The sequence below is a fragment of the Peromyscus eremicus genome, chromosome 1 (assembly GCF_949786415.1).
Source record: "Peromyscus eremicus chromosome 1, PerEre_H2_v1, whole genome shotgun sequence".
Taxonomy (NCBI): Eukaryota; Metazoa; Chordata; class Mammalia; order Rodentia; family Cricetidae; genus Peromyscus; species Peromyscus eremicus.
Genome location: NC_081416.1, coordinates 49,602,205 through 49,615,637, shown reverse-complemented (window position 1 = coordinate 49,615,637; position 13,433 = coordinate 49,602,205). Strand labels below are relative to the sequence as shown.

General features: G+C 40.0%; 1 protein-coding gene across 1 annotated transcript; it reads left to right on the top strand.

Moving 5' to 3' along the window:
* The first annotated feature begins 853 nt into the window (after window positions 1–853).
* On the top strand, window positions 854–1,783 carry LOC131897341 (olfactory receptor 10V1). Its single transcript, XM_059248205.1, has one exon. It carries the CDS (start codon window positions 854–856, stop codon window positions 1,781–1,783), a length of 930 nt encoding a protein of 309 aa, XP_059104188.1.
* The last annotated feature ends 11,650 nt before the right edge of the window (window positions 1,784–13,433 follow it).

Here is a 13,433-nt window from a genome sequence, read left to right as displayed (position 1 = left end):
GGTGGCGCAGGCCAGTAGGTTTTGCTGAAGGAGGCAGAGGCAGGTGGATCTGGAGTTTGAGGCCAGCCCAGGATACACATTTTGCTGGGCGGTGGTGGTGCACGCCTTTATCCCAGCACTCAGAAGGTCTACAAAGTGAGATCCAGGACAGGTTTCAAAGCTACACAGAGAAACCCTGTCTCAAAAAAAAAAAAAAAAAAAAAAAAAAAACAGCCGGGCGGTGGTGGCACACGCCTTTAATCCCAGCACTCGGGAGGCAGAGCCAGGAGGATCTCTGTGAGTTCAAGGCCAGCCTGGACTACCAAGTGAGTTCCAGGAAAGGCACAAAGCTACACAGAGAAACCCTGTCTCAAAAAACAAAAAAAAAAAAGTTTATGATATAATATCATAAAATACCAACAGCACAATTCTCTCTAAATTATGAAACACATTTGCCTATTCAGTTCTAACATTTTTTATTTCAAGTTTCATATCAATACCTGCTTCTCTATTTTGCAGCTTTGAATTTTTAATTGGTCTTATTCATTGATTTTTGTTCAGCACATACTTTGGAGAACTCCTCTACATCAGGAACTTCGGTACACACTTCATTCGGATGTCATCAAAGCTCCCACCATTGAGGATTTTTCAGTCTTTGGCACTTGGAGAGAAAGAAAAGAGAGACAAGGAGATAGCAAATGAACAGGTCATACGTTCCATGGCCTTCTGTGAAATGAACTATGCATGTTGCTGCTGAGGTACCTTGGAAGGTAGTCTAGCAGAGAATGGAGGTGTTAGGAAGGCATCATATTCAGTAAGAGATACCTTGAGACTCCTGTCATTTTACTTTGAGGTGGGTCTTGCACACTCCTCCATGGAAACAACAAATAAAACTGCCAGGATCCAATTCTTCTTTCGTCCATTCTCACCTGACCCTGGGGTGCAGATGGTGATTTTTGTGGCCTTTTTAATGATGTACCTGACTAGCCTCAGTGGAAATGCCACAATCGCTGTGATTGTCCATATTAACCACTCACTCCACACCCCCATGTACTTTTTCCTAGCTAACTTGGCAGTTCTGGAAATCTTCTATACATCATCCATTGCACCACTAGCCTTGGCAAACCTTCTCTCTATGGGCAAAACTCCTGTTTCCATCCCTGGTTGTGGCACCCAGATGTTTTTCTTTGTCTTCTTGGGTGGAGCTGACTGTGTCCTGCTTGCAGTCATGGCTTACGACCGGTTTGTCGCAATCTGCTACCCTCTGAGATACACACTCATCATGAGCTGGTCCTTGTGTGTGGAGATGATGGTGGGGTCCCTGGTGCTGGGATTCCTGCTGTCACTGCCACTAACTATTTTAATCTTCCATCTCCCATTCTGCCATAACAATGAGATCTACCACTTCTACTGTGACATGCCTGCAATCATGCGCCTGGCTTGTGCAGACACACATGTTCACAGGACTGCCCTGTATATCATCAGCTTCATCGTCCTAAGCATCCCCCTATCTCTGATCTCCATCTCCTATGTCTTCATCATCACAGCCATTTTACGGATCCAGTCTGCTGAAGGGCGTCATAGAGCCTTCTCTACCTGCTCTTCTCACATCATAGTGGTCCTCCTGCAGTATGGCTGCACCAGTTTTATTTATTTGTCCCCCAGTTCCAGCTACTCTCCTGAGATGGGCCGAATGGTGTCTGTGGTCTACACTTTTATCACACCCATTTTAAACCCTTTGATCTATAGTATGAGGAACAAGGAACTGAAGGATGCTCTAAGGAAGGCATTGAGAAAGTTCTAGGTAGGATGATCTTGTGATTTATTTAAATAAAGGCACTTCTGAAAGTGAAATGGGATGCTATTACTAATTATGAAGGTTCCAGGCAAACAGATGCAATCCTGTAATTCTGGTACTGGGGATGCAGAAGCAAAAGGATTGCAAGTTGGAAGCCAGCCTAAGCTACATAGGATAATCCTGTCTCAAGACAAATAAACCAACTAATTATAATAATAAAATAATGGTGGGATGACATGCATAAATCAGGAATGTCCTCAGCACTTGGAGACATGTGGTCTTATACGCTAAGTCTAATTTGACTTCCAGAGAAAATTTATGCTTCTGTCTTTCTGAAAATAAGGCTATATCACATAAGGCAATATTATGCCCTGGGATGGAGAGAGGCAAAGCAACATTCATTGGGCAGCTACTATATACCAGGCACTTTGTATGAATTAACTCATATACCCCATACTAAGCATCATCATTGCAACTTTTCAGAGAAAAAAAAATTTAAGTGGCTAAAAAATTATATATCCAAGATGAGAACACAGTATCTACAAATCTAAAGGCTAAACTCTGTCTAGAAGATGTTCTTATAATTCTGGGCTTGCTTTGCCAATAGGACAATATGTAACTGCAGACAAGTCTCCCCATCTCTGTGGGCTCTAGTTTACTTATTGTACAACAAGGCTATGAATGGAAAAATAATAATAAAAATGTTTAAAGCTTTACAGTTAGCAATATGTAGGATAATTTTTCTTTTGTATTTTGTTGCTGTTAATCACAATGAAAACTCACAACAGTGTTCAGAACTTTCAGAGAGACTTTCAGTAATGAAAAAGAGTGTCAATAAAGGGGAAAGTTGTTTAATTTAATAAGTGAAAATAATGGAAATGATGAAAGTGGGCATCACTGAATCTTATAATTTTTGAGAATATCTTCCTCTTCTTGGAGCTGAAGAGATGGCTCAGTGGATAAGAACATCTGTTTCTCTTGAGAGGACCTGGGTTCAGTTCCCAGCACTCACACGGTTGTTCATAACCATCCCTAACTCCAGTTCTAGGAAATATTATGCCCTCTTCTGACCTCTTCAGGCACTGAACACATATGGTACACATACATTCATGCAGGCAAAACACTCATACACACAAAATGAGTCAAAAAGGATTTTTCCTTCTGGATGTTGATCGGGATCTGCTCTGGCTCCTGGTAGGAGAGATCACTACCTTGTAAGATGGACCATTCCTTAAAAGATAGCTCAAGTCGTTAAACTTCATCTCAGGCTAAAGCTATCTACAACTCACATCCTCCTACTGGTCCCTTCGTTCCTCCTCTCTAGAGGTTACTTCTATCTGACAGTTCTTCAAAGATACGTGGCAGATTTTGTATTTTATTTTACACTATACACAAAAATCAGCTCAAGGCTTGGGAGTGTAACTCGTTGGAAGAATCTCCACCTGGCATGCATGAAGCTTGATTCCCAGCACTACATAAAACTGTATGGTTAATGCCTGTAATCCTAGTTCTTGAGAGATGGAGCTATGAGAATCAGGAGAACAAGCTCATCCTCTATTACACAGAGAGATCAAAACCAACCTGGGTCAGACTCTGTCTCAACACTCCCCAGAAAAGAATAAAAAAGAAAATTAACTCAAGAAGAGGAGGGCAGGGAGTATAAGAGAGGATCATGGTCGAAGTATATAATATACTTATATGAAAATATCTTTATGACACCTAATACTATCTACAGTGAATACTAATTTTTTTTTTTGGTTTTTCGAGACAGGGTTTCTCTGTGTAGTTTTGCGCCTTTCCTGGAACTCACTTTGTAGACCAGGCTAGCCTTGAACTCAAAGAGATCCGCCTGGCTCTGCCTCCCGAGTGCTGGGATTAAAGGCATGTGCCACCACCACCCGTGAATACTAATTTTTAAAAGAGCAACTTGGAGCTGGGGAGACATCTCAGCTAGTAAATGCTTTAGGACCAGCACCAATGTAAAAAACCTGGCAAAGTGGTGTGCCTTTGTGATCCCAGCACTTGGACAACAAAGACAGGAGGATCCCTAGGCCTCTCTGGCATACCAGCCTAGTTAGTTGGTTAGTCTCAGATCCCAATAAGAGACTTTATCTCAAAAATTAAGATGGAAGACTCCTGAGGAATGACAGTTGACTTCTGACCTCTCCATGCATACACATGCACATACGCCTGTACACACGTGTGCGAGCACGCGAGCACACACACACACACACACACACACACACACACACACACGCTTGGTGAGGGGATTTAACTCAAAATGGATTAAAGACTAAGGGCTAGAAAGATGCCTCAAAGGTTAAGAGCACTTGCTGTTGTTCAAGAGGACCACAGTTCAGTTCCCAGCACCCGGTTCAGTGGCTTACAACAGCCTTTAGCTCCAGCTAAAGGGGATCTGATATTTTCTTCTGGTATCTTTGGGTACCCCACACATATGTGTACACACACATCCATACACACATGCACATAAGTAAAATAATTAAAAAAATCTTTAAAATGGATTTAAGACTTAAACATAAGATCCAAATTACAAAATACCTACAAGAAACATAAAATATTCCTGATCTTAATCTGGGCAATAGATTCAAGGATGACACCAAATACATTAGCCACAAAGTGAAAATAGGTAAGTCAGGCAGCATCAAGCTAAAAAGCTTATGCATAACAAAGGAAACAACAGAGTGAAAAAAAGGACACAAAATAAGATATTATATTTGAAAATTATACATCAGAAACAGGGTTTATCTCCAAAACATGTATGGAACTCACATAACTCAATACTGAACATCTTAAAAACTAGCAATTTGATCTAAAAATTACCTAAGAACATGAATAAACATTTCTCTCAGAAGATATACAAATAGCCAACAGGTATATAAGGAGATGCTCAGTGTCATAAATCACCAAGGATTTTGTAAATCAAAACCACAATTCAGATCCTCAACCATGTTAAGATAGCTACTATCAAAAACAAAAGATACTAAAAGTATAATAATAAATAAATAAATAAAAGAACAAACAAAACAAAAGATAGGGCTGGAGAGATGGCTTGGCAGTTAAAAAATATTGGCTGCTCTTCCAGAGGACCCTGGTTAAGTTCCCAGCACCCACATGGTGGTTCACAACCTTCTGCTAACTCCAGTTCCAGAGTATCCAACACTCTCTTCCGACTGCCTCAGGCACAGCACACATGGCACACATATATACACACATGGAGACAAAATATCAAGTATATAAAATAAATAAATACATTTATATTTAAAAAACTATAGACAATACTCTTGTCAAAGATGAAAAGAAGTAGAAACACTTAACACAATGTTGGGAAAGCAAAATGATGCAGCCACTATTGAATACAGTAAATGCCAGGGTGATGGTGGTGCACACCTTTAATCCCAGCACTTAGGAGGCAGAGACAGATGGAAATCTGTGAGTTTGAGACCAAAGTGATCTACAAAGTGAGTTCTAGGACAGCCAGAGCTGTTACCCAGAGAAACCCTGTCTCAAAAAAGCAAAAAAAAAAAAACAAAAAAAAAAAAACAAAAACAGTATAAATTTTACAAAAGAAACTAAAAATAAAACTACTGTTGTGGTCCGAGGCTCCAAATCAACCCAAGCAGACACAAGAGGTGACCACAAGCAAGAATAATACAGGGCAGCACAAAAGAAAGGGGGAAGGGAAGGGGCTGGATAGACTCAGGAGCTGAGCTGTGATCCCAAATGTCAGTTGACACAAGTATGGAAGCACGAAAGTCACAAACATTTGTTGCCAAGTTACAGTTACGATTTTCACCAATCAGAATTCAAAACTTAGGGCCTTTCCTTAAGTGTTCCATCATTGTCAACAGACATACAACACAAGCTTTTCAGTCCAACCAATCAGATTCATTTGTTCCTTCTGTTGTTAGGAACAGCCATAATGTTTCTAGAAAACTAAAGATGCATAACGACTATTTCTATGGTTTAAGGAGGAAGTGGGTCAGCTACTGGTTCCCCTAGGGCTTGGGAACCTGAACTTTGTTTCACCCTACAGGTAAAATGGAATCTGAAGTTAAAATGGCAGCACTTAGGACAAGGTGCTTTTGCTTGTTCCCTACATTACCATATGACATAGTATTATTAGTATTTATTAGAAATAGTTGGAATCAGCCAGGTGTGGTAGCATATACCTTTAATCCCAGCACTTAGGAGGCAGAGGCAGGCAGATCTCTGTGAATTCGAGGCCAGCCTGGGTTATAGATTGAGTTCCAGGAAAGGCTCCAAAGCTACGCAGAGAAACCCTGTCTCAAAAAACCAAATAATAATAATAATGATGATGATGATGATGATGATGATGATAAAATAAATAAAGGAAAAACCCTTCACTGTGCAACAATATGAATTTTGAGGGTAATATACTATACAAAATGAGCCAGTCACAGAATGACAAGTGCTTCATGGTTCTGTTTATATGAGATTCAAAACAGTCAAACTCATGAAAGTTAGAAGCACGGATGCCAAGACATTGTGGAAAAGTTGAGGAATTGCTAATTAACATGTATGGTGGTTTACATGAGAAATGTCCCCGATAGGCTTATGTATTTGAACATCTGGCCCCAGTTGGTGGTGGAAGTTGGGGAGGTGGTAAGGCCTTCATGGAGGAATAACTTTTGAGGCAAAAGTTTTGAGAGTTCATAGCCTCACCTGACTTCCAGTTCACTTTCTCTGTTTCCTGTTTCAGTTGAAAATATCATCTCTCAGCTTCCTGCTGCTTGCTGCCACACCTCCCTACCACGATGGACTCTTATCTCTCTGGAACCATCAACCAAAATAAATCCTCTTAGTCATGGTATTTTATCACAGCAGATGAAAAGCAATCAATACAACAGGCATAAGGTTTCAGTTGTGCAAGTAGGTTCAAGAGATTTCAGCAAAATTCTCCCTATAGTCGTAGTGTACACCTACAAATCTGTTGAGAGGATAAATCTTGAGTTAATCATTCTTGCCAAATATAATAAATGTTTTATATTAGAAATAGTTGGACAGAAAATTTGTACAAAGAAAAGACAAAGAGCATTTTGCCTATATTGCCTATATTCAAAATAATGTCCAATATTTGAAAACTGGTATCCTTTATTTACATGAATGCATTTCTTGTCTCCAGTTATTATCTAAGTTCTTCTTGTTAATTTAAAACAAATTCAACTCTATTCTTTTTTTTTTTTTTTTTTTTTTAGACTTGAGTGGGCCTGGATCTTTATCCACCAGCCCAGAACTTTATTCCAAAGTCTATTTATAACAATGCCAAGGGGTGGAGCAAAAGACCTCCCCCTTGCTAGTTACAGTCAAGTGTAGACCTTTACAAACATCTGGCCCCAGGCCCTTGGTCCAATCAACCTCTTATGTAGTCCTGCTGGGTACAATCACTAGGAGACCTAGTGGGCTACAACATCAACTCTATTCTTAAGTTTCACAATTATGCCTAAATGCTACAAACTGTAATGCGAGGATTAACATATTATGCTTGTATATATGTCCCTAAAAATCATTGCTGCATATAATGAGACTCGGGGTAACAAATCAGGTGAGTAGATAATTATTGCGTTTTCACATTGGTCTTGTGACAAATCTCTTCGCCTGATGTAAACATTCAAAATTACTGGTTCCTTTCTGGTTTGGTGTCCGTCCACGTTTTAAAACTGTTTTCCTCTGAAAGTTTATTCGCTATTAACTATTATTCATATGGAAACACAAAGGACTCTGAATAACTAATGCAATAATAATCAGAAAGAACAACGTTGGAGGACGATAACAATGTAGTGGCGCATGTCTTTAATCCCAGCACTCAGGAGGCAGAGGCAGAGGGATCTCTCTGAGTTCAAGGTATACTTCATACAGTGTGTTAATATATAGACTACATGAAGGACTGAGAAAAGAATTAAATGCCAAAAACTCATCCAGGGGCCGGAGAGATGTCTCAGCAGTTAAGAGCGCTTGCTGCCCTTGCAGAAGACTCAGTTTGGTTCCCAGCACCCACACAGCAGCTCCAGTTCCGAGAGAATCTACCTGCAAATCCTGGCTTCTTTGGGCACTGCAGACATGTAGTGCACTGACACACATGCAATCAAAACACCCATACACATGGAATGAAAACAAGTAAAATCTCAAGTTATTGTATGTTAAATTCACATTCATTTACATTTGAGTCGTGCTAAGGATTGCCCCCAGAATCTTGTGCACATTGGGCAAGCAACTTAACTGCTAAGCTATTTCCACAGTCCAAAGTTAAATTTGTAAGTACTAATGAGTGAATAAACATCAAATGGTTATGTGTTCTAAACACAGAGGAGTTAAGCTGCACCACACCTATAAAATAAATATTTCTTTACATGAATGCTTAAGTACCATTTCCTAAGTTTAATCTTCACCTGGTTATTAAAAAGGCTTATTTATTTATTTGAAAGACATTTCTTCATCATCATGGCAGGCCTGAAAAAGAGAGTAAGATACAGTTTTTCCACTGAGAAAGAGTATATATCTATGAGGAATAAAGATACACACAGAATGAATTATCATAAGGCTAAAGTTTATATTTTAAAAGATATGCAAGGGGCTGGTAAGACATCTCAGCAGGTAAAGACACATACCACCTATCCTGAAAACCTATGTTTCATCCCTGGAGCTCGCATGATAGAAGGAGAGAACAAACTTCTGCGAGTTGTCCTGATGTCCACACGGATGACATGACACCTGCATGCCCACACACATACATATATGCATACATACACACATAGAGTAAGTAAATATAATTTTAATATTTATTTTTAATTGTGTGTAGCTGTAAGTATGTGCATGTGAGAATAGGTGCCTGAAAGCCAGAGGCATTGGACTGGAATTACAGGCCGTTGTAAACCATCTGATGAGGGTACTGGGAATCAAACGTGGGTCCTCTGGAAGAACAGTAAATGAAATGCTCTTAACTGCTGAGCCATCTCTTCCTTCCCTAAATATGGTTTGTTTGTTTGTTTGTTTGTTTGTTTGTTTGTTTGTTTGAGACAGGGTCTCACTATGTAGCTCTGGCTGTCCTGGAACTAACTCACTATGTAGACCAGGTTGGCCCTGAACTCACAGAGATCATTTTAATTCAAGTGATGGGATTAAAGGCATACACCACTATGCCCGACTCCTAAATATACTTTTAAAGAGATATACAGTATATGTTTTCTTTACCTTAAAAGAAATGTGACCACCCATCTAATTGTGATGGAATATCTATAAACTCCTCAAAGCCCAGTGATTATATTGCTTTTTGCCCAATTTCTGCACTTTCATTGACTTGTGGTTAGAAGTATAGAAGATGTTTACAAACTTTACAAGTTAATTCTTAAACAACAACAAAAAAAAATGAGGTCAGTGTCTTGATTTCAATTGCCCACATGGGGCAAATAATTTGACTTATCAATGGTGATGAGCTTGGTAGTTAGACTCAGTCAGAAGTGTGACCTGAACAATATAAGTTCATCTTCAGAATTGTATCTTTTTGTAATTTAATTAATTTTTATTGTATGGGTTTTTGCCTGCATGTATATCTGTGTACAACATACAAGCAGTACCCATGGAGGCCAGAAGATAGCATCAGATCCCCCCTGGGACTGATTATGAGCAACTTTGTGAATGTGGAACTGGAACCTGGGTCCTCTGGAAGAGCAGTCAGTGCTCTTAAACACTGAGCCATCTCTGCAAGCCCCATCTTCAGAATAGCTAACACTACACATGATTTAAAAAAAAAAAAAAAAAGTATCTTACCTTTTATCAGCTGGAGCTCCCAGCTGACAGCGCCAACACTCTGCTTCTTAAAAATTTTTCTTCTGTTTAGAAAACCTGATGTATCATATTCATGGGGGGGGGGGCGCGCCGTGGCGCGGGGGAGGTGGCTCGAAAAACAAACTAGAGAGACCAGATCTATTTCCACCATCCTGAAAATACAGATGTTTGTTTTTATGGGTTTCCTGCTAATGTATACTGACAATATGACTTGAAATCGTAGTCTCTCAGGGTCTGGCTGAGTGGCTGTTCCACATTCTTATGTTTTCCTTTCTGGTCAATATGGCAGTTCTCAAACTCTTTCAGTCTCCCACCAGTGTCCCTCAGGCTTTGGTCAACCTTCTGACCATGAGAAGAATACTGTCTTTCCATCTCAGACCTAGGTGATAAATGTTGTACATTTTCTCACTGGCTTTGCGGGGGACTTGTTCTTGGAATCCAGCAATCACTCTGCAAATAAATTTGGGGACCATAAGAAATACTCACAGCTGAGTGCCTCAGCTGAGAACTTCAGATCTCCCAAATGACAGACTGCACCACCTTCTAACTTCAGGCGATTCACACTCTCAACAACTGACTGACTCAGCTTCCAGGCAGTACCAGCTAATGGTCCATGTTATGGAGATGAGCAGTTCCCATGGTGTCATGGTCAAGTTTTAGATTCATTAATAAAATAATTATTTTCATCCTCTGAATCCAGGATGGTGTGTTGTACACATTAGATAACTTACAACAGTTCCAAAAGCTAAACAATGTTTATATATTGTTATATAAAGTTATATATTGAGTTATATAATTATATGTTTTATATAATGAGTGTCTTAGGGTTTCTGTTTCTGTGCAGAGACATCATGACCACAGCAACTCTTATAAAGGAAAACATTTAACTAGGGCTGGCTTACAGTTCACAGGTTTAGTCCATTATCATCATGGCAGGAAACATGGCATCATGCAGGCAGACATGGTGCTGGAGAGATAACTGAGAAGTCTACATCTTGATCTGCAAGCAGCAGCAGGAGACTGTGCCACATGGTCATGGCTTGAGCATGTGAGATCTCAAAGCCCGCCCCCATGGTAACACACTTCTTCCAACAAGGCCACACCTACTCCAACAAGGCCACACCTCCTAAGAGTGCCACTGCCTATAGGCCTATGGTGGCCATTTTCTTTCAAATCGTCACAATAGGCAACCTAACTCAATAGGGAAGAAACACAATGCTAGATAAATACCAAAACTCATTTTGAATACGCCAATGACTTATAAATACCATATGCTATAGGCTGAAAAATAGCTTTCCAAAGCTATCCAGATCCTAATTCCCAGAACTTGTGTATGCATTGTTACAAGGGCGTGGGGGTGGGGTGGGGTCCCTGCAAGCTCTACTGCTGGCAGAGAAATGAACCATGAGAGCAAGAAGGAAACTTGGTTCAGCACAACTTAGCTAGCCAATCTGGTTCAAACTTCTAGAGTCTGTTTATTTTTTTCATATTTAAACACAGTACAACTTTGGGAATAAGTTTTCTCATGATAATTACTACAATAAAACTTAGGGCATGACTACATCAAAACTCCTTGGTAGAGTATGTCTTTTGCAAAGCACTTGTGACCTCTTTCTAGGAATGTGTTCTTTTGACTGAGAAACAATGCTCAGGATAAGGGTCTAGGGAGGAAGGGTTTGTAGTAAGCATAGTAGTAAACTTGTTTGCAAAGTACATGGGACCTCTCTCATAAAGATGGATTCTATTGACTGAGAAACAATGCTCAGGAGTCTGGGGGATTGGTGAAGCCTTACTCTACAGAATAGCAAACATCACTAGGCTGTAAACAACATCCACTCCAGCCTTCTGGATGGAAAGCAAGTATAAATCCCTTCCACTTCATGCCCTCTACCCAGTATGTTACTTGACATTGTAGAAGAAATTCTGGGGGGTGAAGAGATGGCTCAGTAGTTAAGAGCACTGCTTTTCTTCTAGAGGACCTGGGTTCAACTCCAAGCACCCACATGGCAGTTCACAACGGTCTCACGCCCTCTCTGGACTCTGTGCTCTGTGGGTGCCAGACATATACATGATGCACAGACATACATACAGGCAGAGCACTTATACACATGAAATAAAAATAAAATGAGGAAAAAGGAGAAAGAGAAGAGGGGGGGAGGAGGAAGAAGATGAAGATGAAGAAAAAGAGATTGTGAAGATTAAACTCCTGGGATGGGAATTTTATTCTAAGTTTTTCAGGTATACCCAATATTATCACAGAGTAAAATAAAGGGAGGCAGAAGGGTGGAAAATAAAAAATGTCACAATATGAGTAGAGAATGAGAGTTTAGAAGATAAGCCTTACATTTTCCCATTGCACAGAGACTAGACAACAAATTATACAGCTAACTCTCCCAGGACTTGACGATTATCCCAATTTTCCCAGGGTCTCCTAAAGATGCCAGTACCCTAGACAAGAGGAAGCAGTCTAGAGAACACAATGTCCACATTCCCAAGAGGTGGGGTGGATGACTTTCAGTCCTTTGATGGGTCATAGATGTTTGTAATCATTTAGGGGGATTAGTTACAAGTTGTTATTGGTCATGACCAGGAAAAAAGCTAAACAAGGGAGTTAGACTCAAGGATCTCTTTCTGAAGAAACAAAGGGGGGTACAGTATAAAAATAATGAGATAAAAGGGTAGATTGTTGAGTCTACTTTTGAAGAGCCACTAGTCTCAAATATTTTACATTGATATGGATTTTTGTATATTGATACAAATTTAAGATTATTGTTATACTGTGGTGATATTGTGTTCCCCAAAATATTGTGCACTCTAATAAACTTATCTGGGGTTAGAGAACAGAACAAACACTAGATATAGAGGCCAGAAAATGGTGGCACACACACCTTTAATCCTATCACTTGGGAGGCAGATATCCATCTGGATCTCTGTGAGTTTAAAGCCACACTGGAAACAGCCAGGCATGGTGACTCATGCCTTTAATCCCAGGAAGTGAGCCTTTAATCCCAGGAAGTGATATCAGAAAGCAGAAAGGTATATAAGGGGTGAGGACCAGGAACTAGAGCTGGTTAAGCTTTTAGGTCTTGAGCAACATTTCAGTTGAGATTCAGTCTAGATGAGGACTCAAGAGGCTTCCAGTCTGAGGAAACAGGATCAGCTGAGGAACTGGCAAGGTGAGATGGCTGTGGCTTGTTCTGCTTCTCTGATCTTCCGGCATTCACCCCAATACCTTGCTCCAGGTTTATTTTCATTAATAAGACCTTTCAAGATTCGTGCTACATTATACTGTATACATATTTCTATTCTTGTTTAAGGAATTGTACCTATGCAGCTCATTTTAAAAGGTTATGTAGGGCTGGAGAGATGGCTCAGTAGTTAAGAGCACTGACTGTTGGTCCAGAGGACCTGGATTCAATACCCAGCACCCACATGGCAGCTTACAACTGTCTGTAACTCCAGTTCTGGGGGATCTGACACCTTCACACCAATGCACATAAAATAAAAGTGAAATAAATTATGAAAAAAAGGTTATGTAAAGTTTTAGTCTTTAAAAGCTATTTAGGGTCAGGCAGTGGTAGTACACTCCTTTAATCCCAGCACTCGGGAGGCAGAGCCAGGTGGATCTCTGAGTTCAAGGCCATCCTGGTCTACAGAGTGAGATCCAGGACAGGCACCAAAACTACATAGAGAAACCTGGTCTTGAAAAAAACAGGAAAAAAAACACTATTCAGGATAATAACTAAATACAGGTTGGTACTTAGTCATCTATAATTATCAAACTTACAGTCATGTTGGATATGTTTTCAAGGTCATATAGAGATATATTTTA